General features: G+C 39.0%; 1 protein-coding gene across 1 annotated transcript in view; it reads right to left on the minus strand.

Moving 5' to 3' along the window:
* RYR3 (ryanodine receptor 3) overlaps positions 1–26,803 on the minus strand; it is a 372,359-nt gene that overhangs the window by 105,196 nt on the left and 240,360 nt on the right. Inside the window, exons 63-71 of the mRNA XM_048484286.1 lie at positions 25,737–25,797; positions 24,060–24,298; positions 23,308–23,389; positions 21,322–21,452; positions 18,635–18,755; positions 18,421–18,599; positions 15,773–16,013; positions 10,476–10,563; positions 9,622–9,714 (exon numbers count right to left, since the gene is read on the minus strand). Of these exons, the coding sequence (XP_048340243.1) occupies positions 9,622–9,714; positions 10,476–10,563; positions 15,773–16,013; positions 18,421–18,599; positions 18,635–18,755; positions 21,322–21,452; positions 23,308–23,389; positions 24,060–24,298; positions 25,737–25,797 (1,235 nt within the window). The remainder of the gene's footprint in view (positions 1–9,621; positions 9,715–10,475; positions 10,564–15,772; positions 16,014–18,420; positions 18,600–18,634; positions 18,756–21,321; positions 21,453–23,307; positions 23,390–24,059; positions 24,299–25,736; positions 25,798–26,803) is intronic.

Consider the following 26,803-nt stretch of genomic DNA (forward strand, 5'->3'; position numbering starts at 1 on the left):
TGAATTCAGAGGATTTCTTTACACTACCATGATTTTAATGTCTTTTTAAAGAGATATTTGGTTTAATTTTTAATCTATTAAAACATACTTCTTTATATAGTGTTACCTTACTAGTTAATACTAATCATGCCACTATTATTTGTAAAAGTATTGCTGTGAATCTGGCTGAACATCACTTCAGTCAAATTAATGGTTTCAAATGGATGGCAGATGCTTTCTTGTATAGGTGTTAGCTGATTAGGTTAGGATGGGAAGAAACAGCAATATTTATAATTGTTGATTAAAATGAAGTAAATCATTTCGTGTTCTTCAATTTAAAACTTATGGTACTTAATATAAAGAGAATTATTTCTTTTAAAATAATTTTAAACATCTTCAAGACATACCGGTAAATTAGGCGTTAATAGTTGCTTATAAGCCTAATACAAAACAAAGATGCATTTTATTTTTAAATACACTATTTTCCCCATGACCAACTGGCCCCAGAAAACAGCATTGATATCAGTGAAGTTCAAAAATAATGGGATTGAAACAACAGTTCTTCCAGCTGACAAAACTCATTACAAGTCAAGCTCTTCCTCACAAATAGGGACATGCATCTTTTTTTGGGGGGGGGGGGAGGTCATAATCTCCACACTGCCATGAATACTTAGAGGAATCATGAGTGGCTATTTCTGAACAAATAGCACCGGTTGAGAAAACAACAGACAACCATTCTGAGCCTTTAAACAAGGGGATAGTCAACCATTACTGGCAATAGTACTGGCAACCATTACTGCCAATAGTACATTACTGGCAATATAGATCGTAGAAGAACACTTGCTATCAGCTCCTGAAGGTTTACTAACAAGTCACAAAAGAAAGAAACAAAGACAGTGAAAGACTGTAAAGCATGAAACAAAAAAAAAGAATAAAACAGACAATAGAACCACTACAAGAAGAATCTATGAGGCATTGTGCAAATCACTCCATTCCCCCTGCATCCCTCCTTCCTCACACTATTTCTTCTTTTTCTTTTTCTGGCAGCCCTTACATCATTTCCCATTTTCCTGCACCTGTCATTCTTTCAATTCACTAACCAACCTTTCTTTCATCTGTCTCCCCCGTTCTCAGTATTATTATTTACTTCATTTATGCCCCACCTTTTCCCCATTTTATCCTCACAACAAATCCTGTGGAGCAGATTAGGTTGAGAGAGAGTGACTTGCCTAAGTTCATCCAGAAAGCTTCCATGATACAATGGGGACATTAAACACTATGCCACATTGGCTCTCATTTTTCCAGTGGCGTAATTAGGCAAACTGGAGCCCTGTGCAAAACCTACGTTTGATGCCCCCCCATGTGTGTGCCCAGTGCAACACGCACCCCCCAGTCCCCTTGTAGCTTCACCCAGTGGCATAGCTAGGCAAACTGGAGTTTGGTGCCCCCCCATGTGCAGCCACCCTCCCCCACTGTGACCCAGCAATGATTTTTTACACCAGGTCATTTCAAAGTCACCATCACATTATAGAACATCCCCCAACTCACAAATCTGAACACAGCAATAGGCCATGCCACACAGCAGAAATAATTTTTTTGAAAACATTTTCAAAATGCTTTCAAAATGTTTTATTACTGCTATGAAAACATTTTATGGTGCTGTATCCAGTCCCCCCAATTAGGGAAAACAGCATCACTTTCAATGTTATTTAAACTGGGAACCCCAGATTCTCCCTTTAAGGTGAATTTAAAAGGAGAATCTGGGCTCCCTAGTTTAAACAAGTGATGCTGGAATCCACCCCCAAACAGCATCACTTTCAATGGTGTTTAAACTAGGGAGCCCAGATTCTCCTTTTAAATCCTCCTTAAAGGGAGAATCTGGGGTTCCCAGTTTAAACAACATTGAAAGTGATGCTATTTTGTGGTTGATTCTCCCCCACCATGAAACAGCATCACTTTCAATGTTTAAACTGGGGACCTCAGATTCTCCCTTTAAATCCTTGCCAAAGGGGAGGGGTTAAAAAGGAAAATCTGGGGAAATTTGGAAGTGCCTGCTGTCAGGGGTGCAATTGTTAAACTAGCAGCACCAAACTTTCAGGGTATCTTTAGGAGACTCTCCTGATGATACCACCCAGGTTTGGTGAATTTTGGTTCAGGGGGTCCAAAGTTATGGACCCTCAAAGGTGTAGCCCCCATCTTCTGTTAGCTCCCATTGGAAACAATGGGTGATGGGGCACCCCCTTTGGGAGTCCATAGCTTTGGATCCCCTGGACCAAACGTCACAAAAACTGGGTGGTATCAGTAAGAGACTCTCCTGATGATACCGTCCAGGTTTTGTGAAGTTTGGTTCAGGGGGTCCAAAGTTATCGACCCACAAAATGTAGCCCCATCTCCTATGGGAGTGCCCCAACCCACTGGAAACATTGGGGGATGGGGCACTCCCTTAGGGAGTCCATAACTTTGGACTCCCAGAACCAAATCTCACAAAACCTGGGTGATAGCATCAGGAGAGTCTCCCGAAACATCCCTGAAATTGTGGTGCAGCTAGCCTAAAAACTGCGCCCTCTGCAGGCCAAAAACAGAAAAACACTGAAAATACAAAAAAAATCCCACAAATGAACCTGCAGTTTTTGCACACACCCCACAAGGGGGCGCCCCCAGGCAATTGCCCACTTTGCCCAATGGGAGGAACGCCTCTGCATTTTTCCCTCCCCTGGCAAACTCTCCCTGGGAACTGTTTGGCATAGTTGCAAAGCTGGTATCAAGTCACTCAGGTGACTTGAGTTATCCAAGTTTTGTGGAGGCTGCACTGCACCAAGTGAGTTGTACTTCTCCAAGTCATCTAGTAGTCACCACTGCACCTGGGTTAGCTTTGCAAGTTGCCCAGAACTTGTTGCTGGGCCTGAAAAGACTCTTCCTCTGCCTTTTACTCATAAAAACCAAGGTTTGGAAGGTGGCAATATAATGACCACTGAGATCTCACATTCATTTCTTAAAGATACATATGCTGCTTCCATTATGAGGGAAGTTTAATTTCCTAATGCATTTGTTTTTTCTTTAGATGTTAGATTTTTCTCAAGTTTGTAGAAAGATCTGCCTTGGCTGTTCATATCTGGTTGTTATCCACAGAAGGGACTAGGCTGAGAATTAGATTTATTTATGACAGTTGTACACTTGAGCTTGAACTTTGACAAGCAATAGAACAAATTCATTTGTTTCTTTTTTAAACATTGCAGAAAAGAAAACATTAGCAATGCTGTGTTTTGAGAAACAAATACGATAACTTCTTCTGCATTCTTTCCTCAAAGACTCATCATGAGGCAAAACAACTTTGTGCTTATGATCTACCAGAAGATACTTAAGAGAATCACTAAGAGTCTAGGCACTAAGACGGAAACACATGTATTCTTTAAAAAAATCTTGTGGTAGCATAAATAAGTAGCCTTTTAAATGTATATGTCTATAAGTGGGGACTAGCATAAGTAGTCTTTTAAATGCATATGTCTATGGAGAACATCAACGAATTGGGTACTAGTCCATGTTCATAGACTCAAGCACTGCAGCAGAGAGAGGGAACAAGGCTGTGCCGTGGAAGAATATTGATATAAAATGTAAAGGTTGCTCCCCATCGATCAACCATGTGATCGATGGGGAGCAACCCGAAAGTGAGGACAGGCTATCTGTGCAACAGGCAGCAGAGTACCTCCTCGTGTGAAAACAAGGAAATGCAAGGAGTCCCCACTGTGACCCCACTGTGGAGCAAAAAACTAGGAGTGTTTAACACGATAGTTTCATATTGTTCTTCAGGAGAACAGCTAGATTTGAGCCCAGTAATACCTTAAAGACTAACAGGATTTTCAGAGAATTATAGTTCCTTTTGCCAGATATGAGTCAGACTTCTGACTGGGATATAAGGAACAGAGGTACAATACACATTGTAATCAGCTTGATCAGAGCAGAGAGAAAATGCATGGGAGCAAAAATTAGCATCTGTAGTGAGAGAAGAATCCTATATTCTTGTTCAGTTTGGGGGCCAATTGGTTGTTTTGAACTTGAGAATGAACTGATTTTTAGCAAGTTCAGCAAATATTCCATTGTATCTTTCCTTGAAGCCTCTCTTCTTGAGAACAGCCATTCTTAGATCAGCAATGGAATAACTTGGAAGATTAAAATGTTCTCCCACTGATTTTTCAGTACTGTGGATTTAAAGTTGGCTTTATGTTGATTTAGTATCTAGTGTAGGGATTGATCTGTTTGTCTGATGTAGAGATTAGAAGGGCATTGCTGACATCTGATGGCACATATACCACTGGAAGATGAATGAGTGAGTGGAACCTGAGATTGTATGACTGGTGTTGTTACAATCCTACAGTCACATCTTGTTTCTTGGGGAAGGGAGTTCTATAACTTGGGAGTAGCTGATGAAAAAATCCATTCACATGCGCCTACCCCACTTCCAACAAGTTAAGTTCCCATAAGAAGGTTTTGATACCACAGTTGATGGTACAGAATTCTTTCGGGAGGTCCAGGAACATATTCCCATATAGATAATCCAACAGAGAGACCAAAGTAGTTTCCATCTCACAGATAAACTGACATTCAGATTGAAAACATGCCAGATAATTAGTTCAGTCTATGAATGAATGGATTTGTACAGTTATCATTTTTTCCAAACCTCTGATAAAAAATGGTACATTGCTGACAAGCTGTAATTGTGCAAACTAGTTTCCTCTAAATTTACATCATCTTTACCTAAGGTTTCCTGTTGGTGCTGGCATAGTGGTTCTTGTTTTGCTTTTGATTTATAGCCTTCCTATGCTTCAGTAAGTACTACATTGAGACGCTTCCAGCTGACAGCTGTGCCAACATTTTTGTATTAAAGGTAGAGATTTCTGGAGCAAAAACAAGCCTAGTCCCATATTGTATTGTAAGATAACTAAGGAAGAAATGCACAGGTTAAAAGTTAAAGAATTCTACCATTGAAACAGGTTTGAAACTAGAAGTAGCCAGGTGCAGTATGTGTATGTTCAATTGGGGTACAAAGGGACTGAAAAAGCAATATATTTCCCTCCTAAAGTAGTAGTAATCAAGTCCTTCATAGTTGTCAACAAGATCAGAGCAGAGTGAAATTGCCAAAGAAAAGATTACAGAAAAATAACTGGTTACAAAACAGATACTGATCCCACTACTAAAGTGACAAGGACTACTAGCCTCCAGTAATGAATTTATTCCTAATACAGGTTTCTTTCTGTCATCCTCCCAGCTAAATCAAAGATCACAAAGATAGTGGAATGATGCCTAAACATAAGGAAGATAATAATTATTTAATGGATGCAAATTCCTATAATTATATAAGTGGCAAATATGAGAAGTTTAGATATGGGGCATACCATTCAACAGTATTAAAAGTGGCATATGCATTAACAAATTCCCTTCCTGAAACTGGATAGGTATGCTTCTGTATTGGTACTGTAATATTAACAATTAATATTGCAACCCTGCCAGTGTGGAAAAGCATGCTGATGCAACAGGGCGGTGGGGGGGGGGGGGAGTGGGCCAGTGCTGTTCTTGGAAATGCAGCTGACTTTAGTCTGCTTCCACCAGGCTTTTCTGTCCAGGAACGCCCTCTCTCCAGCTGCAGACTTATACCACTGAAAAGTATGGCATAAGCTTTTTTGTCCTATGCAGTTATTTGGTTGACAGGAGGGTTTTTGATTTCCCTCCTTTCTGTGCTGCCCCAAACCCCTTTGAAGGTGGCATAGTGCTGTATTTGTCACACCATCCCCACGACAACATAAGTTTAATAATAAAAATCAAAGCTTAAAATGTATTTGCATTTCAAACACTCATTTCTTATTACTTATTGGTATCTTTATTTTCACTTTTTATATGGCTATTTTTGTATAACAATGCATGTAACAACTTCCAATGTATGCTTCAATGGCAAAGCAGTCCAAAATAGCTAATATCACCTTGCAGATTTAGAATAAAACTAATTTAGTAATGAATAAGGAAATTATTATTTATGTCCCAAAATTATGAATGTCATACCCAATACATTACCTCTATTTATCTATTTAGATATTCAGCTATTTAATATTTTTACTCCTCTTTGTCCTCCAGAAATGAACTGAAAGACAAATATCACCAGCAGCACAGAAAGACTATAATAATAAGCAATGAACTAGAAATATCTAGCACCCATTAAAGAAAGCCCTCCTAAGCTTACTGAAGGTTGGCAGAGAAGGAACACTGTTCATCTATACATGCAGAACACCCAGTCAACAATTGCCATAAGGTTATCCATAGAACAATATCTGCATGTCTTTCCTGTTTTCTTCTATGAAATGAAATTCTCCAAATTGAAAGAACATTCTTCTGCTTACGTGGCAGAACCCAGAACATTGGTACTGGATGCATTACTAAAGAAATGGAAATGGAATGAGAAAGATGTGGTATATTGCTGCTGTTGCATTAAGGACAACTCTCAGAAGTTCTCTAGAAGTGAGAGGCTCGTGTGTTATGACTATAACTGGAGGAGGAATTAGTGTTACTGAGGCCTAATTGTAGACAGTTCTGTTAGTTGGTGGTTGTGTTCTGATAGACACAGTTCTTATGACAGCTACTGCTTCCAGTTCCCTCCTTAAAGACACAATAGAAACCTCCATTTGTTCAGTTCCACATGTGCACTGAAGGTATTTGCTTTATTTTTATTTACAAGTGGAAACCAGGAATTTAATGTAATTAAGGTAACATTTGACGGAAGACTTGCATTGTCCTTGAGTTCTTTGTTCTGGAAGCCTTCTAAGTATAGTATATACTAGAATTTTGACATTTTACATGTGCAACCCCCAATTATTTTCTGTTAAGAATATTTTTTTTAAAAAATGAATTATATATGAAAAAAATAAGAAAAACTGTCATAAATATTATAAGTTTATGTGTATGATTTACGAAATTATGTGCAGTGTGAAGAAAGAAAACAGAAAACTTTTTCTCCCCTTGCCAAAGAGTAGTACATATGGACATTCATTTACAATAATTGGCCGTATTATTCAGGACAGTGAGTTGAAAATATTTCTTTCCAGAATGCACAGTTAACTTGTGGAATTTATTGCCATGAGATATATGTAGGCCACCAGCTTCAAAGAGGAATTGAATTCATTTATAAAAAATTAGCTATGATGACAAAATGAAGCTGCCATATCCAGAGGCAGTTTACTGCCTAAAGTTGGTTCCAGGGGGAATCAGCAAAGTATCTTCTGCCCTTTATGTCCATCCTTAATAACAATATAATTTCTTGATATGTCTCCCATGACAGAGTTTAGCAAGCTCCCTTCTCTGTATAAGTAAACATTTTTGTCATTTACTTACTGATTATGAAAATATTTTATAAAAATATTTATAAAAATTTAAAAATATTTATAAAAATATTTATAAAAATTATTATAAAAATATTTTACAATCAAAAAGTACATGACAAAAATAATGTTTGCAGCCATCATCTTCTTATGTGAGCATGTAACTAAAATCAAGAATGAGTGCTACCTGTGGAAAGCAACAAGAAATACATGAGGCTTGTATTCTGCAAGCTAAGGAAACAGATCCAGGCTGCTACTAGAAATTCATGTCCCAATCAATCCTTGGTTCAACTGCATGGAAACAGAACGTTTTCAGTCCATCATTTCCTCTCTTGTTTTTGATGCCCCTCTACTTATGAGGCAAATAAGCTCCAATTCAGCTAAAGTTATTCAATTATAGACTAGAAGCATATGTTTATTTACTTGAAGCAATCCTCATTAAATACAGCTAACTATACTCCCACCCCAATTTTATCGAATTCAAAGGAAATGAATCAAAAGCAGAAAAATCAGGATCTAGTTCTGAACCTCAAATGAGAAGATCCTCATTAATTGTAATCAGTGATTCTTGAATCCAAGCTATACAAAATTCCAACTTTTCCAGCTAATATTGAAATTTCCTAACCACCTGAAATATATTTGACCTCCATTATTGCATGTGACTGATAAATTGGAGGGGACTAATTAATAGCATCTCTCAATTGAATGTTGCCTGGAACTGAGTCGGTCATTCTGGAATGTCTTAGAATATTAAATAAAATTGATCTTAAGAACAGAACAATTGGAAAACTAAATTATCTTCACCCTTCCTGGATGAATCCTGTCTTGCTTGACACATGACCTTGGTTCTTGAGACATTCAAGTTCCTGAAAATACTGTAAAGGGCTTAATTCAGCTGCATCCATGAAAGGAAATTGACATTCCTATCAGTGGCTTCTGGAAAATGTTTTAAAATATTGTTTCTGCCTCATATCCTGGTACTTACCCCTTTCTTCTCTTCCTTTTACTCCTTCCTTTCTTCTTTACTGAAAGTTACTAATGAATTATGTATGTAAACTTCTCAATAAATATTCATTATTATCTCAGTAAAATCGTGCTTTGTTATTTTTTAGATGCAACATCAAATTGAACAAAGGAAGAAGTTTAATTCCTCAAGTTATCCTTATGCTAAAGTCCCCTTTTTAGATGTTTCTAAGGATCAGCATGTCTTGAATTACAAATGTATCAAATGTTCTCCCTCTTTTATTCTTTTGAACTATGATTTAAGGCTGATATATTCCCTTTCCCCCCTCCCTCATCTTCTCATGCCCTCCTATTATTCTGCTTTTTTGCCATTACATTAGAACTAAGTGTATTATGGGTTTGTACACACTGTAGTTTGCCAACAGGAAATGGCAACCATAATCAAACTATATTTTTAATTTGATTTGTGGGCAAATTATCATTTATGCAAAGGGAAGTTTGCCCACATATAACATCAAACAATGGTTTGCTAAGAAAAAGGTGTGTAGGGAACAAGACACATAGAAGGCAAAAAAGGTGCATATGAATATGAGGCTCAACCTAAGCAGCCAAACCATGGTATGCTGTTGCTTATCAACCAGGACTTTATTTGTATAATACCAGTACTGGGATCACCCTTGCTTTGTTACAGTGAAAAATAAAATGTTTATTGCATCAGTGAACAAAAGTTAAGACAAATTTATATACATATATGTCCTTTCACAATACTGTATCTGCCACATTAAGAAAAAATATATTGCTGTTTCTACAACTTATCTATTTAACTGCTATAATGTTTATTTGCAAAAGTTTCAGTACCATTTTAATAATCAAACATTATGGTGGTTTCTACACAGCCCAAATATAACAGGCTGAGGAAGCTATTTATCCCTTTTTGGGGAAGAACTTTGCACAGGGCTCTCCCCCAAAACAGGTTCAGCCCATTACATTTCCCTCAATCTGGATTTTACAAAAATCACTAAACTAGCGATCTTTTTGGAGAAACCAAAGGAGCCACAGCAACCAGAACTGTCTGTAATTGCTTCCTGGAGAGGTGAAATCTTCAATGCAAAAGCAAACGGGGGAACTGGGCTCATTAATAATGTGTTACAAGTGTTAATAATGTGCTGTGCATAAACCACCAATGATACAAAACAGGAAGAAGAGATTTTCGCTAAGATGCAACACTTCTTCATATGACAGATGTCTTTAAGACTACCATTATACAGTTCAAAACATTAAACGATAGAATTTCGACAGGTAACACTTCTCAACTTACTTTTGATATCTTACTCTTGCTATCTCCTGTCAAAAATGCCAAATTGTTGATTTCATTCTGAATCACAAAATTTTGTTCTTCTCTCTTGAAGTTCTAAAAGAAACACAACACCACACTGATTTCTAAATATTTTGGCAAAAGTGCATTCATGTATGCATATCTAATTTTGGTCTGGTCCAAAGAGTGTAGATCAAAAAAGTCTGTAAAATGGAGTCTGGTGATTTCTCTATACACCTGAAGGGACACCCAGGTTTGCAGAAAAATTTGAAATCTAACATGTGAGAACTAACTCCCAAATAGAAGAAACGACATGTGCAGGTTTAACAACCAAATCCCATTGAGCTCTTATTAGTCTAATATTCTGAGATACCAATGAACATTTTTTGGGTTGCAATCTTTCCAAGTTTGACCTTTGCAAAGCAACGCTAGGCAGTAGAGGACAGGGCAGGGGTAAACTGAGAGGACAAAACAGTAATAGAAAAGGTTCTATTTCTTCTCCCAGCAATGACCACGGGTGACTCACTACCCACGCTATTCAGCTGGACCTGGCAGCAGACACCCTGTAGCTTGGCTATGTCCAGCAATAGAGGCAGGTCTAGCTACAATATGTCTATGTTGCTTCTTCAGAATCATGACTAAGGAAGCTAACAATTAAAAACCACAATATAAAACTTAATCAATTAGACATATGTGGTATAAAAACAATAACACAGAGCAGGCCATTAAGGAGCTGATAAGATAAATGCCTAATTAAAAGCCTGGGTTAAAAATGGGTTTTAGCCAGGAATCTAACATTAAGCAATTAGGGAGTGTGTCTTGTGTGTATAAACATGCACTGTGAAACCAGAACTTACATGGGATTTACACCAGAGGATGAAGACTTCAGCAACCATTCGGAAAAGTTCATCAGAATCTACATCTGGTTTTTTGAGCCAGTTTGATCTGAACAGAAAAGTGATACAATCACACCATTAGAACTTGGTCTGTGCTAAACACTCAGTTTTTGCTACTATCCTCTTCAGAACTTTGTTTTTGACAAAAATAAGGGGTGATTAATCAGGCAACAGCAGTTCAATGTTAGGTAAAACTATGTAGAATAGAATAGAATCTTTATTGGCCAAGTGTGATTGGACACACAAGGAATTTGTCTCCGGTGCATATGCTCTCAGTGTACATAAAAGAAAATACATTTGTCAAGAATCATAAGGTACAGCACTTAATGATTGTCATATAGGTCTAGTAAGCAATCAGGAAACAATCAATAGTAATAAAAACATAAAATGTAAAATCATAAAATAAAATGAAATGTCAGCACAGGCTATAGTCATACAGTCATAATTGGGAGGAGATGGGTAATAGGAATGATGAAAAAAGTAGTGCAGTAATTATATAATAAATATATAATAAATAGTTTGACATTATCGAGGGAATTATTTGTTTAACAGAGTGATGGCATTCGGGAAAAAACTGTTCTTATGTCTAGCTGTCTTGGTGTGCAGTGCTCTGTAGCGACGTTAGATAAAATTAGATAAAACTATGTACATATCAATGTCTTTAAAGAGATTGCCTCTACTGATGATTATACTGAGGGCTGCAATTATTTAATGCATTAGAATGTTACTATTCAAATGTTTACAATCACAAATAAATGTGTTCATTGGTTTGGAGTCCACAAGAGTACATCTGCTTTGTTTGAAATGCAGCACACAAAATCTCAGCTAGGCATTCATCTTGGAATGAGAGCTCAACTCACCCCACCTTCTTCAGCAGCATACCTAGTCTGACTTTTCAACAAAAATTATCTGCCCCATGGTCATTAGGTGGCAAATAACAGGAGCATATATATCCATATGGATTAAATACCTTCAATATTTAATAATAAAGATGGCCAATCTGCAGGCCCGTTTGCATGGAAAGAATATGGGGAGACCCATCAGGTATCCCAATAATTAAAGCACAGTACCCCAATAATTAAAGATAAAGACAGATAAAAAATAAGATAAAGACAGGCATTGTGGAAGTGGAGACACAAGACTAAGAGAGAGAGCTGTCAGATGACAGCTCCTGCCTTAGTACCAGGTGGGGGCCAGGTGCTCATTGAGCTCTCAATCATCTCCAGCTGGCCCTGGCCCTTCTGCCACAGATGATGACACTGGCCTTATACCCAGGCTTTAGGTGGGGGACCGTGGTTAGCCTAGCCGCTCAATTCAATCATCCATGTAGGCAGCCATTGAACAAGAGTGCCTGGAAGAGCACTTTGAGTGGCTGCAGTCCACCTCTGAGTGGATCTCTAGATGCAGGGTCTGTCTATCATTGCCTCAAGAGTCTCTGGCCATCTTGAAGCTTTGCTTGCTGTGGTGCAGGATGCTGCCAAGGGGCAAGCATGGATGGAAGGGGTCATGGACATCCAGTCCCACTCTCTGCAGAGCCAAGTGGAGTAAGCCCTGGTCCGCACTGGTCACCTTCCCCAGCATGGCCATCCCTTTGGGCACTGGGGTTGTCATGGAACCCATCACTTCCCTTTGCACCTCCACCATTCCCTGGTGCTTCGCTGGGTTCGCCTGCTCCCAGGTGGGGATCTCCGCTCCCACCCTCTGGAGTCTCCCGTCAGCCATTGCAGTCATTCTATCCTTGCCTTTCTTGCTTGGTCCCAGCCCTTCCCCAACCTGGGCTGGCTTCTCCATATTGCTCCTCCCCCATGCCTCTACCCCTATTGGCTGTCAGATAACCTATTCATCACAGCCCCTGTCTTGCCTCTTCCACACTGGCACTCCTGTACTGTCGTCCCTTTTCTCCATCATTGCTTTTTGTGCCATTTGAGGGCTCACAGCAGCGCAGATACCTGCTTGTGAGGCAGCTCAGCTGCAGTGTTGCTGCACCATCTCTCCCCCCACCCTGGCTTGCATTGCCCATTGGCTAGAGCCCACTTCAGCAAATATACTGAGCAGTACAGAAATCTTCTTTTTCTTAATCACACTTTTCATATAACAAAATTACTTCAGAAAAAGTTTTATCTTAAATTTTAAACATCTGAAAGGTTGAATTTTAAATATCTACATAAAGTAGGGCTCAATCTGCCATGGGTCATTCAGAGACAAGTCTTCAAGGTCAACATATGCTTATACTTTAATGAGCATACTTATATTTTAATAGTCATTGTTGATTTTCCTATTATGCAATTTTGGGTATTCCCAAATGGTAACAGGTGAGCTATATTACAAGGCTGAATATTTACTGTAATGCTGAATTAAATTGCTATTTGGGGAGACTGTGTCCTCTGTACTCTAACCATATATGCCCAACATCTGAATTCTTCTGTTTCTAAGCTACTATAGTCAATTTTATCTGATGCTAAGGCGATCATTCAAATGTTCCTTTCCCTGCCTAACCTAAGTGTAGTGATGCTTGAGATCAGTAATGTTGTCTTTATTCAGTTCCTTATTGATTTAGTCAAGAAAGCACTCTGTTCTTCCTTGTGTCTGGTGTGGAAGCTATCAAACTTTCCACTTACTTTGGGCTTGTTGCCATTAATTAACACTGTTTGCTGATCCATGAAGTGACCTTGACTTTCCTAGCCTAAAAAGGTATTATTTGTCTTGCCTTTTGTCCAAAATGAAAAAAAAAGTAATTCAGTATTCCAGTGTATCATCACCTGACTTTTCTACTTTGTAATGGTTCCCTTTCACATATGCATCTTATATGTAAGAAAAATATCTTTAAGGAAAGAAACAAAAAAAATTGCTATCTGCATTTACAAATGGGAAAAAAACTAATGTGCACAGCTGCAGAAAATATTTTATTTTTTCATATGATCTTTGCAATCCAGTTTTATGGTCTGCTATCCAATTCCTCCTATCCAATTCAAGAGAGAGGTACATAATGTAGCTTTTTTTTTCATTTCCTGTATTTGGTAATTTTGAGTCAGACAAAATAGAAGGAAAACCTAAACTACTTACAATGTTATCATTTCATGTATTGTTGTACCTGTAACAGTACAATATTTGGGCTGATATAATTTGAAATGAAGGTGGAATATAAAGGGAAATAATTATTCTTGATTCTTCCTCTAGAATTTTCTGCGAGATTGTTAATAGTTTATTCACCACTCACCAGTCTTATTCTTTGCATAGAGACTGTAACAATCTACATATAACAATACAAGATTTTAAATCAATGCATGCAAAAAGGGAATGGCACAAGTACATTGCGCACCCCCCCCCCCCAATGACTGCAAGCATGGAAAGTTTGAATATAGGAAGACAACAGATATAGGCTCTGTCCCCAGGATCAGGAATGCTGCTTTCTCAAATATTCTAGATGTAAAGGCTGCATGCACACATATCCTATATATAGATTTTATGATCACAAATTGGTGATCATGAGTAGGAAGCAGGGTGAGACTATCGGGCTTTTTGCAAACCCCATACACTGATTTCAACATGTTTAGAGTTGTGTAATGAGGGCATTTGGATTAATTGTCCTTCATGATGAGATGTCTCTAGTGCCTATGTACAGATGCTCAGTGGTGCATACTTTCACTGGTGCCTATGCACAGATGACTCTGTCAAGGAATAATGTTTATTTCATCTCTTGGACTGGAATACTGAATGCTACATTATTGTCTTTAGGAGCACTAACTTCTATAATCTTGTCATGAGACCAATCACTTTGGGAGTACCCCAAGACATCATTAAAAAAGGATGTTCAGTCTCATGAGTCTAGAAAAAAAATTATGAACTCTTGATTCTAGTCTATGTTATAAGCTTATGGTTGTTTATTACCACATACATAATGAAAGCTTCATTTAATTGGTTTGAATATGAAACCAATAAAATTAGTTTCTGTGGACACAAGACAGAATCTCGCTGATTTTCACATAATTCTCCCTCTAGCTACTGTTCTGAGTACCACATTTCATGCAGTTGCCAGCCTTCAATAACAGCTTTCTCAGGATACAGTACATTGCAGTGGGAAGAGAAAGGTGGGATTATTCCTTTCAACAGAGAATCACATGTGCTGCTTTGGATTTGCCTCTGCAAATATTTCTGCATGTGGAAGATGCTCTTATTGCTCTCTCTGTCAGTTGCGGGGATTGAGCAAGTCCTCCTACAGCAAAGCTGAATTTGTACATATAAATAAATAAATAAACAAATAATAAGTTAGGGTGTTTTGTAAATCAAAATTTTATCTGTTTTGTAAATCAAAATACAGGAAACCAATGCTCCTTGATAACCATCACCTTGTATAAATTTGCTCATTTAACTATATTGGCTTGTAATTCCACTCCTCCCTCTCATTGACTATTTATTGGACTTTAACAGGGTCCAAATATAATGTGGCAATCATTTAGATATACTTTTTTGCCTTGGTAGTGGGCAACATATTCTCTTGGCTTTGCAGATATTCAGGGCAAAAGTACAACTCACCTTTTCAACTTGAGCTAAAAATCATCATCACCTTTTGCTGTATCTGTATTTTCATACAGTTCCATCATACCACTGCCTTTTTTCCTTGAACCATTTTAATGTGATACCAGTTGTTGATTTATTTAGTATATTTTCTAACACACAAAGATTTCCTTTTATGGACTGCAGGTTCCTCTTCTTTCTTTCTTTCTTTCTTTCTTTCTTTCTTTCTTTCTTTCTTTCTTTCTTTCTTTCTTTCTTTCTTTCTTTCTTTCTTTCTTTCTTTCTTTCTTTCTTTCTTTCTTTCTTTCTTTCTTTCTTTCTTTCTTTCTCACATTTCTATCCTGCCCTATCCAAAGGGCTGAGGGCAGTTATAACAGATATCCTCCCTCCCTCCCTCCCTCCCTCCCTCCCTCCCTCCCTCCCTCCCTCCCTCCCTTCCTTCCTTCCTCCCTTCCTTCCTTCCTTCCTTCCTTCCTTCCCTTCCTTCCTTCCTTCCTTCCTTCCCTTCCTTCCTTCCTTCCTTCCTTCCTTCCTTCCTTCCTTCCTTCCTTCCTTCCTTCCTTCCTTCCCACAAACTGTACCACAGGTTTAAACCTTCTCTGATCACTTTGTTTCTTATAGTTTGTTCCACAACTATCACTACCACCTTGACTGTTGCCAAATTTATCACTCAAATCGCACACTGCTGAGGCTGTGCTGGCAACCCTACCACATAATCAACTGCAACCAACAGATTATCTTACCTGTTGTTGTCTACATAGCGAATCAACATAGGATAAAAAGCATAAAGGTCACGACAAAGAACTGCAAATTCATCTAGAATGAGGAGTTCTGCTTCTTGGGTATCAGTTTTACTGTCTGCTTTCAGCTGTTCCTCTTCCATCACTATTTTTATGGCCTTCTTCTTTAGTTTTTCGAGTGTTGGAATAAAATGACTTTTCAAGAGATCCGGTCTGGCTTTGCTGATGATTGGCTGAGTATACACTATATACAAAATATGTATATGTAAGCATACATTTAAAGCATAATTAAAGCATAAAGCATAAAGCATAATTTTGTTACACTGCAAAATTATATATACACCCATAAATTCATTCATACTTCAGGTTTCGGGTTTATAACTATACTAAACTGTGACCATGGGTGAGTTCTATCTTCCTGATTCCTTATTACTTCAAACAGAAAGACATCAGTGCTCTTGGAGAATGTCAAATGAGAATTCTGACACTCACATTTAGTTGAATATTAGCATTTAATGGTATATTTCTGTGTTTTTGGAGAGTTAAAAAAATCCGTCATACCATATGTGAATGCCACCATTCCATGTATATACATGATAATATATAAATATAACATATAAATATATAACATATAGTATCTTTTTGTACATTATTTATACCAATGTACAGGTAACTGCAGCAGGGGTGGGAATTGGTGTGATATTCATGACACATTTTAAATACTACAGTAAAGCTATCAAAATTGTTTCAGTCAAGCATGTCAAGCCAAATGCAATGTTATCCTCTCCATTTCAGCTAACCAGACAATGAAAATGCATTCCTATGCATGCAACAAAATGCACTCAGCTAAGTTTCTTAGCTCTTGCTTTTGTAGCATCTCTCCTTCTTTTGCTTGTGTGACATGGGCCACTTTCTTGGAAGTAAGCTTCATTGAATCACTTGAAACTTACTTCCAAATAGACCTGAGATCCAGAGGAACAATGGATAAATAATAGATTGGATCCAGAATACTGAAAATAAATCTACTTGCTTGCTTGCTTGTTTATTTAATTTAACTTCATTTATACACCATCTTTCTTCCCTATTTGGGACACAAAGCAATTTCTATTGTTCTTCTCTCCTCCATTTTATTCCCACACAGCTGTTAAGGAAAAAAGAAAAGAACGAGAGAAAAAAACCCTTGTCCGGAATGCCTAACACAACTGATATACTATGCCAAAGGCGTTCGGTGTGAAAATGGTGCCCGGAGACAGCCATTCTCTGGGGGCCTCCTGCTATGCCAGGGAATGGGGCTTAGGGAGGTGGGGCCCAATCCCCCAAGCTCTGCCCCCAGGCCTCGGGTCCCCCTCCTGCAAAGTTGCCAAGAACGGAGCCTTTCGGTTCCCCTCTCTCCAGAGGGGAGAGCAGAAGGGACTGCCGGCTGCTGACTGGGAGCTGGGAGCCAGGGGGCAAGGCTTGGGGGCAGTGTCCTTGGGCTTCCTTGGCCCCACCAACATCAATGATGACATGGGCAGGGCTGAGGGCACCTGAAGACAATGAGGCAGCAGGACTTCCTGCTGCCTTGCCGTCTTCCTGGTCACGTGGGGGGGCCAATTTTGCACCCCCATATGACCAGATTAGGGGCACCTGGGGACAGAGGGTACCTCCTTTCCCTAGGCAGATACGCCACTGCACTATGCTAAAAACTATGAATACTCATAAATTTTTCCAATATTTATATAACCAATATATGTAACAGTACCCAATATGAGATGGCGCCAGACTCTCACAAGTGAAGCAGAGTTTACAAAAACATCTCCTCTTCTCTCTGCAACTACTGAAAAGCCCACCCTTTGTCACCTCCCGATTCATTGTGCAAGAACACGTGTGGGTTACTTCTACTTATACTACCTCTCTACTTCAGTTGTATACACAGTATTCTATGGAGTCCCCAGGGATCCTTCATCAGGATTGGCTTTTATGAGTTGTGTGTCAGACTAGTATCTGGGAAAGTCAAATCTGAATTCCCACATTGCCATGGAAGCTTGCTAGGGTACCTTAGGTTAGTCATATGCCCCTGATTTTTATGCCAAATAAAGGCTGCTGCTGCTGCTGCTTCTTGTTGTTGCTGATGTTGTTGTTGTTATATGCCCCTGATTTAGGTGGATACTTTTTTTTGCATTTGACCTTTTTGGGGGGCACTAAGAATAAGCAAGGTCATATTGTAGCTCCTAAAGTTACATCTCAAAGAATTAAAAGTAAAGAAAGTCAGAGGCTTTGTCTCCTTAGCTGTGTGTGGTGAAGATTCCGTCTGAGACATTTATTATTTATCACATTTTATTATGCATTTTAGGGAGAGAAGCTAAAATCAAAAACAAAATGAAAAAGAAATGAAAGAAACCCTCTTATCCATTTGGCTTTAGGACACAAACTGAGCTATGTTACATTCTGGAGAAAGTTCAGTGTATACCTTGGTTCCTTGATACAAAGCAGGTTCAGAAAAAGAAGCTTCTTATTATTGAAGGAGCTGCCATTCATTTACTGGCCTGCCTTCTTGCTCCAAAAGGAGGAGGCACTCACAAAGAGTCCAGTTCTCCTACCTCTGCTGGCAAATTAATGTTTTTTTAGTGCTAACAAATAAAATGGGGAAATAAACATTCTGACATAGATACCTGCTATTCTCTTCATCCAGGATGCTTCATCTATCCCTAGATTGTTGTTGATGATTTTCAGAATGTTTCCCAAAATTATGCTGAGATGTTCAGAGGTTACCATTGTACAACAGGGACCACCGCTTTCAGGATTGTTTTCAGGTCCCCTTTCCCACCAATACTTGATGAGTGAGGATTTACTTTTAGCATGGAGCCTTGAATCCGCCTCAATCACATCTTTGACATTTCAGTGTATCTGGCTCCAGACTCTGCCAAGCTGTTTATTTCTTTCATTAAGCCATCCAACTGAGGAATTTCTGGACACATTTCTTCTACTGTTTCAGGCATACCTAAAACTTAATATGATATATAACAATTTATTAGGCTTAATTGTTTGAACACTTAAAAACAATTTTTATTTTTACCACAACACTGACCCTTGGAGGTATGTTCAGTCCCTCCTTCCTTGTTGGTCAGGTTAAGGTAGAGTCACTAGCTGCAAACATGGTCTGCTGGTTCCCTCTGCTGTTCAACAATGCATTCTTACCTTGCATAATGTAAACAGAGCTTTTCATTCTGTCCACACCATTGAGGCCTAATTAGGCCAAACAGCAGAAGTGATAGCAAACCTCTTTCTGGACTTGCAGACTGCTGAAGGAACACTGCATGAATTTATACTCCCCCCAAATGTGAATTAGATGTTTCAGGGAAAGATTCTAGCCTTTTCCTTGCTGTTAACAACCTTCAAACTGCAGGTGCTACTTTTGAATGGAGGATCATTCTATTACATGAGCCAGCAATTACAGTCTAAAATGATAAAGTCCAATAACATGACTGTTGTGGGTTTTCTGGGTTGTATAACTGTGGTCTGGTAGTTTTTGTTCTTAATGTGAGAAACACACGTCGCCATGACATGCCTCTGAAGATGCCAGCCATACATGCAGGTGAAACATTAGGATCATGACAGCCAATTGATTTTGACCATTAGAGCCTTTGACAATACATCCAATAACATGATTTTAATGAGAACTAGACCCAGTCTTAAGATATGAATGAGGATTTGAAGCCACAACTTGGATCCAAAATAGGACTTCCAAGGATGGAATGTCCTCCCCTGTCCTCCCCTCTTCTTGCTGCAGACCTCTGACTACTCTCTCATGTTCCTGGAGTCCCCTGTCCCCCAGTGGCAGCATTTCAGGTGGCATTTTGGAGTACAGTGGAAAGAGGAAGGTATGGATCAAGCTATTCTGATAAAAAATACTTACAATTCCAAATTCTGCTGTAAATTAGAATAGCAATATATATAATATGCTTAATGCAGTGGTCGCAGAATCAGAAAAGGGATCAAACATTTCTTCTAGCCCAGGTTCATGAGTGCTATGGGGACTTCTTAAATGTTAGAACCCAGATCGGCTGGGTGACAAATCATGATTCATTCAGCCACTAAAATCATACAATTAATTGATCATTTTGTAAAAAACTCATTCCAGGCTAGTTTTTAGATATTTAATGGTAATAAAATTCCTAGCTTCCTTATTTATGATCTTCTTCTCCAGAATAAAGATTATCATAACTGATATTTAAAAAGCTAAACTCAATGCTGAAAACATGAAATAGATGGCTAATTCATTAGCATATATACTGATACCAACACACATACTGCTAATTACTATCTAACCTCCTTCCACTTCAATTCTTTGAAATGTCTGTGTGTTTTAATTCTGAGGCATCGGGATAATTGCAAGGTAGTTCTTGTGGAAACGAGTCTTTTTCATGAATGATAAGTGCCCTGGAAACTATATACTCCAGGACTATTTGCCGTTCTAACTTGTATATATATATATTACTCCAATGGGAGAATGTAAACAATTTTTCCAAAACATTTTGTTACTGTTTGTAAAATTATAAAATTATTTTGGTTACTCATAAATAAATTGCTACTCCAGTGGGAGAGCTAATTTTTGAAGTCATTATTGTAGCCTGGTTGGTACAAGTTTTCTTCATTTTCACATATCCCCACTGATGCCATGAGGACTATACTGGATTATATAGTATAACAGCATTTATCATTATCAGGCTCAGATTATAAACTTTGTCATACTGTATGTCTGGAAACAATGATGGACTTTATATCAGACCCTTCACTGCTGCCATCACAGACATAGCTTCCAGTGGCCCCACCCCCACTGATGACAAACAACCTGCAGCCACCCTGGCATCACAAGGTGGGGCCAGATAGACCTACAAAAGTGCAAGAAAGCCCAACAGCAGTCCAAGATAAAGGTCTGGGATTGAGAGGGCCAGGGGAAAGCAGGGGTGAGGACCGATATCCCACCCAAGTCCTGACATAATCAGTGGGACAGGAGGGAGGGCAGCTTGGGGGAGGAGCCATCCATCAGGACAGTAGAAAGGACAGGGGAGGACCAAATCACTGCCCTCCCTCAGAGCGAACACAGATTTGCCCAGGGAGGGGGACTGGGTTCTGGGAAGGCAGGTTCTGGGGAAAGGCCAAGGAGGAGAGGAAGGCACAGGTCTCATGTGGCAGCAGCTGTGGATATGAGGACAGGAGAAGGGAAAAGATGGAGTAACCTCCTGTCCTTCCCCATTCTTAGTCCCAGGGAGGCTGCTGGAGACACCCAGCAAGACAACTGATGTCAAGGTAGTGGAGATGGAAAGGAAGGAATCTCACGTCATAATGTTGCCTTTGATTCAAGGCAAGGTCTAATTACATGTTCCAGCACTGATCCAAAGCATGTTGTTATGCAGGTAATCTGAGATGAATTTTCAGTGTGGTACAGTTTCACAAGAATTTCAGTGAAATAAATTAGTACGAATATTTCAAGGAGTCTAGAAATGAATGAGGAAGAAGCAAGCCCTTGTACAAATGTGAAAGAATATATTTTTCTGAATCACAGTACTTACGAGCTCTCTCTCTGGAAGATTTTGTGTTGAAGACAGAAAGTGGATTGTAAAGATTGAGAGAAGGTTCAAGGAAGGCTACTGGAATTGCTGCTGCAAGGGAAGCCAAGCATTCACCAAGAGCTGGACGTTGCCTGCAAAAGACATATACTATCCATTTTAAAAGTCTGCCCCCTTTTGTCACAATGCACAGAAATATTTCTAGCTATTATCTGCTATAGGGCTGGAATTAGGTTGTGAAGGCTAAGGGGTACTAGAAACAAAAGTGAACTGTCCGGGGTCCCACATTCAACAAGCCACTGCTATCCCTCAGGATGAGCTCCATACCCCACCCCCAGTATTAACTCTAGCTCCTCCAACAACTGGCACTTACTCTTCCTCACAACTGCCACAGAAGCTTCATCCATTATAGGTCAATCATTTTACAATGGTATTATTGGGCTTTTCCTTCTGTTACAGGGCTTTCTGCACTCTTATTTTCATTGTTTGTTTTTACTCATATTTCATTTTTGTAATTATTTGACGTTTCTTTGTATAATATATAACATCACACATGATCGGACTGCATTTTTAAATAAATATGTAAAAATTGTTTCTCTTTTGTTTGGGGATGTGAGCTTGGGTGTGTGTGACATGCTAGCAGAGTCAAGTAAGGCATTTTTCAAATTTTTGACACACTTAGCCCGCAAGGTTTGTCATCACTGCTCCAGCTTATTTTGTGTAGGGAAATAAGCCAGAGATACAGTGACGTAATATTGAAGTGATCTCTAGAGGGAACAAAACACATGAAGAACATTAAAAAAATATGCAGAGAATTTTAAAAAGCAAAAATATGAAAATAAGAGTGTAGAAACACCCATAAAGACCCCACCAACTGCAGCTATGCTCTTGTACTGAGCATAGCTCTTTGTACTTTCTTCCTCCTCCAACTGCAACTTTCACTACTTTTTGTTTTTCTCCTAGGCAAGTGTAACCCCCATGCCCAGAATGGGTTGGCCCAGAATGGGTTGACCCAGTAAGGGGGTGGAGACTCAGAGCAGCAGAAAGGCTGCAAGAGCTCTTTGCAGAAGACAAGGCTACCGGACTCAGACCTTGATTTCTATAAGCCCTTAACACCTTGTTAAGGTAATTGCAATATTGTTGGGAACTACTGGGAAGGGAGTTGTTTGTTTTTGCTATGTTGTAAATGTTGGAGTTTATTGTTTCAGGGTTTCTTTTGTGGTTGTAATGGGTGAGAGTTCTCCTGGAAACCTCCATCATGTTGCAACCTGTTCATCAAGCCCTTGAAGTCTTCAGGAGCCAGCCAACTTGCAAAGAAGAATTTGGACTTGGAAATATCAGTAGACTGTAAATAGAAGGACTTGAAATGCAACCTGAACAGGACCTTGAATTGTAACGTTAAATGTTGATGTTTTAAAAGTGTTAATTGTAAAGAAAAGTAAACCATTTTGTTGTTTAAAAATTGTTGTTGCAACTCATTCCAAGTACTGCCCCACAGAACCCACAAGCTGAGGTTACACAAGCACATGGTACTGAACTACTCTCTTACTTTCCTCCCTTCAATTTCCCTTCTCCTTTTGAGTCTTCCTCAATTACTTCTACTTGGAGTTGCTGCTGCCCCACCCCAGGTTTCCTTTTCCACTACCTGCTGTTTGGTTTGCTCCACAAGAAAATGACCATTTCCTATCCTAGTTTCAGAAACTCTGGTTGGCAATAGGTGCTTGGTCAGAGTAGGAGAAGCTGACCACTGATATCAACCCTACCTGCTGTACAAGAAATGTGTGCCACCCAGGCATAACTCCTAGTCTTGGTATGTGGCCAAATTGATTATGAGTTCAGTCTAAAATTTGGGTAGCCTGGACTCAGTGAACAAATAATCCATAAATTCTGAATTGGAGCAGTTCATACTATTAATCCCCCAGTTCCAAAATCTTGCTGATAACTGCTCTTATCATTGCTTTTTAACAGTCAGTCTTTCCTATTAATTACCTTTCGACATAGATGTTCTTTCCAGTCCCAAGAGAGTACAGACTACAAAGAATTCTGTAACAGGAAACTTGGATGTCACCTACTAAAAAAATTAATGAAACATTATTCAGCCAAGATATCTTTTAAACAAATGTTTGATGCTATCTACCAAATTAAGGCCTACTATTTCATGTATTGGTTTGGATCCCATTAAGTTTTCCATGACCAGAGATTTCTACCAATTCCCACCTCCTGCAGCCACCCAACATTTCCTGAAATACTGTTCTTTGACTATGAAGAATAGCTTTGGAGAGGAATGTGATGCAGACACATATCTCAAGCAAGCGAAATGGCACTAATGTGGGCAGGACCTTAAAGTGTACCCCTCCCTGCCCTCAAACTTTTTAAAGATTATTTGACTGCAATATTTCCAAAAAGACTATATCACAATGGCACCAAAGTAGGAGAAAACCCAGAAAGTGTGTGAATGCAGGACAACCTTGTATGGATGGCTCAAAAAACTATCTTGAATTTGAATGCCAGAATGCAACAAAACTTGCATGTGGAAGCAGTCTATATAAGGTTTTCATAACACAGTATTTCTTATATAATTTACACAAAACCAATTTATTTACAATACAACTAGTATCAGGTTTCGGTCTCACTAGAGGAAATGCAAAAGAATGAAGGCAACTATTAATTACCAGAAGGGCATACTCAGTGACAATTGAAATCATTTGCCAAAATCAATGTTAAAAAAGAAGACAACTTACAAAGCAAATCAGTGCCAAAATGATGCTGAGCAACATGGTCAAAAATTGATGTTAAGATAGGTAACAATGCGACTGTAGTATAGTTGATGTTCTGTGAGACTCCTTTAATTTGTGTTCGGGAATGTGTAAATTTTCCTAGTTTAAGATTTTCTGATGTCTTCTCTAGATCTTCAGCTGCATTTTCAAAGAAAGCACGCAATCCTGCCTTAACCAGCTCTGAGCCTGATTTCATTACAGTTCTACAAAGTAAGTTTTTAAAAAATGTTACTTAGCCTTCATAAGAATATATTTCTACAATATATCCATTCATATTCATGTGATCTTAGATTGTCACATTATTTATACATAAAACCTGAAACAGACAATTTTAAATTCAGATATTATGGTGACTTTCATGGTAACTTTCAGTTTTCGATGTGTTCCTCAACCAAATCTAGCACGTATAAATACAGCAAAATCTCACGGAATTTAGCTAGTACTAAATGTTTCAATTTGGATTGTGAGATCTCGTATGACATAATGTTCCTTTATACCAAAAACAATCCCCCCAAACCCCTCCCACCAGAGAAAATTAGATGATAGCAAGAAGAGTTATAGCTTAGCCTTCTCCTTGACCTCTGATTTACTAAGTGCAGCAAAGTTTTTTGTAAGGAGAATCTTTCAGTCACTTGAGCCTTCCTTTGATTGAAATGGAAAATTCAGAACAGGCTTCATCAGGGAGAGAAAGTTCTCTCTTAATATCTGATTCTTCTAGCTGGATTGAACTTAAAATCTTCTGCACAAAAACAAGATTTCCACCACTGATCTACAGCCCCTTCCTTCAAGCAGCCCCACTCCTAGATTTCTTATTGTCCTGTAGATCCTCCTATACTAGAAAATAACTAGGCTTGGTAAATACCCTAAAAATTTGGTAAAATTCGGATTCAGATTTATTTGGGCATAAAATTATCTGTATACCCGAATAAGACAAATAATTTGGGGGGGTGACTGTCAGGGGCGCATTTTTAAATCTACTGGCAACAAAAGTTTGAGGTCTCATCCAGAGACTGTCCTTATAATATCCCCCAAGTTTTGTTAAGTTTGGTTCAGGGAGACCAATGTTATGGACCCTCAAAGTGGTAGCCCCCATCTCCTGTTAGCTCCTATTGGAAACAATGGGGGATGGGGGAACCCACTTCGGGGGTCCATAACTTTGGACCCCCTGAACCAAACTTCACCAAACCTGGGGGACATAATCAGAACAGTCTCCAAATAATACCCTAAAATTGTGGTGCTACTAGGATTAAAAATACACCCCTGCAGGCCAAAACGTGAAAAACACCAAAAAATACCCCCAAAAGCCCGAATACCTTGCATTCGGATTCATTCATGTTTGGGCAGGACATATTCGGCCGATTTTTGCCCGGATATGCCCGAATTCGCCCAGATTTGGGCCAAATCTGGTATTTGTTTTACCCGAATCTCCAAGCCTAAAAATAACTTCTATTAAAAGATTGATTTTTGACACATATATCAGCACAATAAATTGGACCCAGTGGAGTGGTTTTCTGGATAGTTTCCATACACACAGTGCTTCCACATTTAACTACAGCCCAAAATACTCCATGCTCTCACAGAATGATTTGAGTTTCACATTGTTTACATTAACGGAACACAGTTATAAATTAACAGGCTTACCTTGTATCTAGAGTCTGAGCTAAAATGTGTATGCAACTGACCATCGTAGTAGCATCACTACCTGTTAATAATTAGAGGAAAGAAAGTGGACTGCTTTTATAAACCTCAATATTTTATAGATATAAGATTTTTTAAAGATAAAGTGTCTATTCAATGCATTTATGCTGGGGAGACCTAACAACTCATTCTGCTTATGGCAATGGATATTTTATTTTCTGATCTTTCCCCCCCTGTAAATCTAGTAATTAGGACAGAAAGAAGATTCCACTCTGAAACTTGCCCATTCTATTTTTTTCAAGTTATCTTTTCTCAAAATTAAGTTCAATTACATAAGGCACCAAGAATATCAAGAAAGTATTCCAAGATTAGAAAGTATTCCCATGAGTGATTCTGACTACCTCCAGAACATTAGGGTTGCCAAGTCCAGGTTGGGAGATTTGAGGGTAGGACTTGGGAAGGTTGGGATTGGGAAGTGGAGGGAGCTCATCATGGCATAGTGGCATAGAGTCAACCCTCCAAATCAGCCATTTTCTGTAGGGAATTGATTTATTTCACTTGGAAATCATTTGTAATCCTGTGAAATCTCCACATTCCCCCCGCCCGACCCCCAAAGACTAGCAACCTTAAGTCAGGTAAAGGTCACAGAGAAGGGTGAAAGTCTGAAACTGACTCACCCTGTTTCCCCAGCTTGATTCTGGCCTTTCTCTGATTTGAGATGTTATTTCCTTGACTTTTCTTCTTCTTTTTATAGGTGACTGTCCAAGCTACATCAATTTCCTGTTCTTCCCCACTTTCTCAAACACACCTTGACTAGTTCCTGAATAGACAAATGTTTTTCTGGAATGTAGAACTAATAGTATCATGGTTTCCTTCAAAGCTGGTTACCAGGAAGGCCTAGTTCTCTGCTGCATCTCTAGCAGGACTCCTGTAAGCCTAGGGTTGCCAGGTTCCTCCTAGCCACTGGCAGGGATTGGGGTAGGCGATGGGGTGGGGACATGTCCCTGAACTCAGTTAACCATCATCTTCACCCCCTCTTCCCTACTCTATTCCTTTATCCCAGAGCCACA

This window comes from Sphaerodactylus townsendi, linkage group LG02 (assembly GCF_021028975.2).
Source record: "Sphaerodactylus townsendi isolate TG3544 linkage group LG02, MPM_Stown_v2.3, whole genome shotgun sequence".
NCBI classification, from domain to species: Eukaryota; Metazoa; Chordata; class Lepidosauria; order Squamata; family Sphaerodactylidae; genus Sphaerodactylus; species Sphaerodactylus townsendi.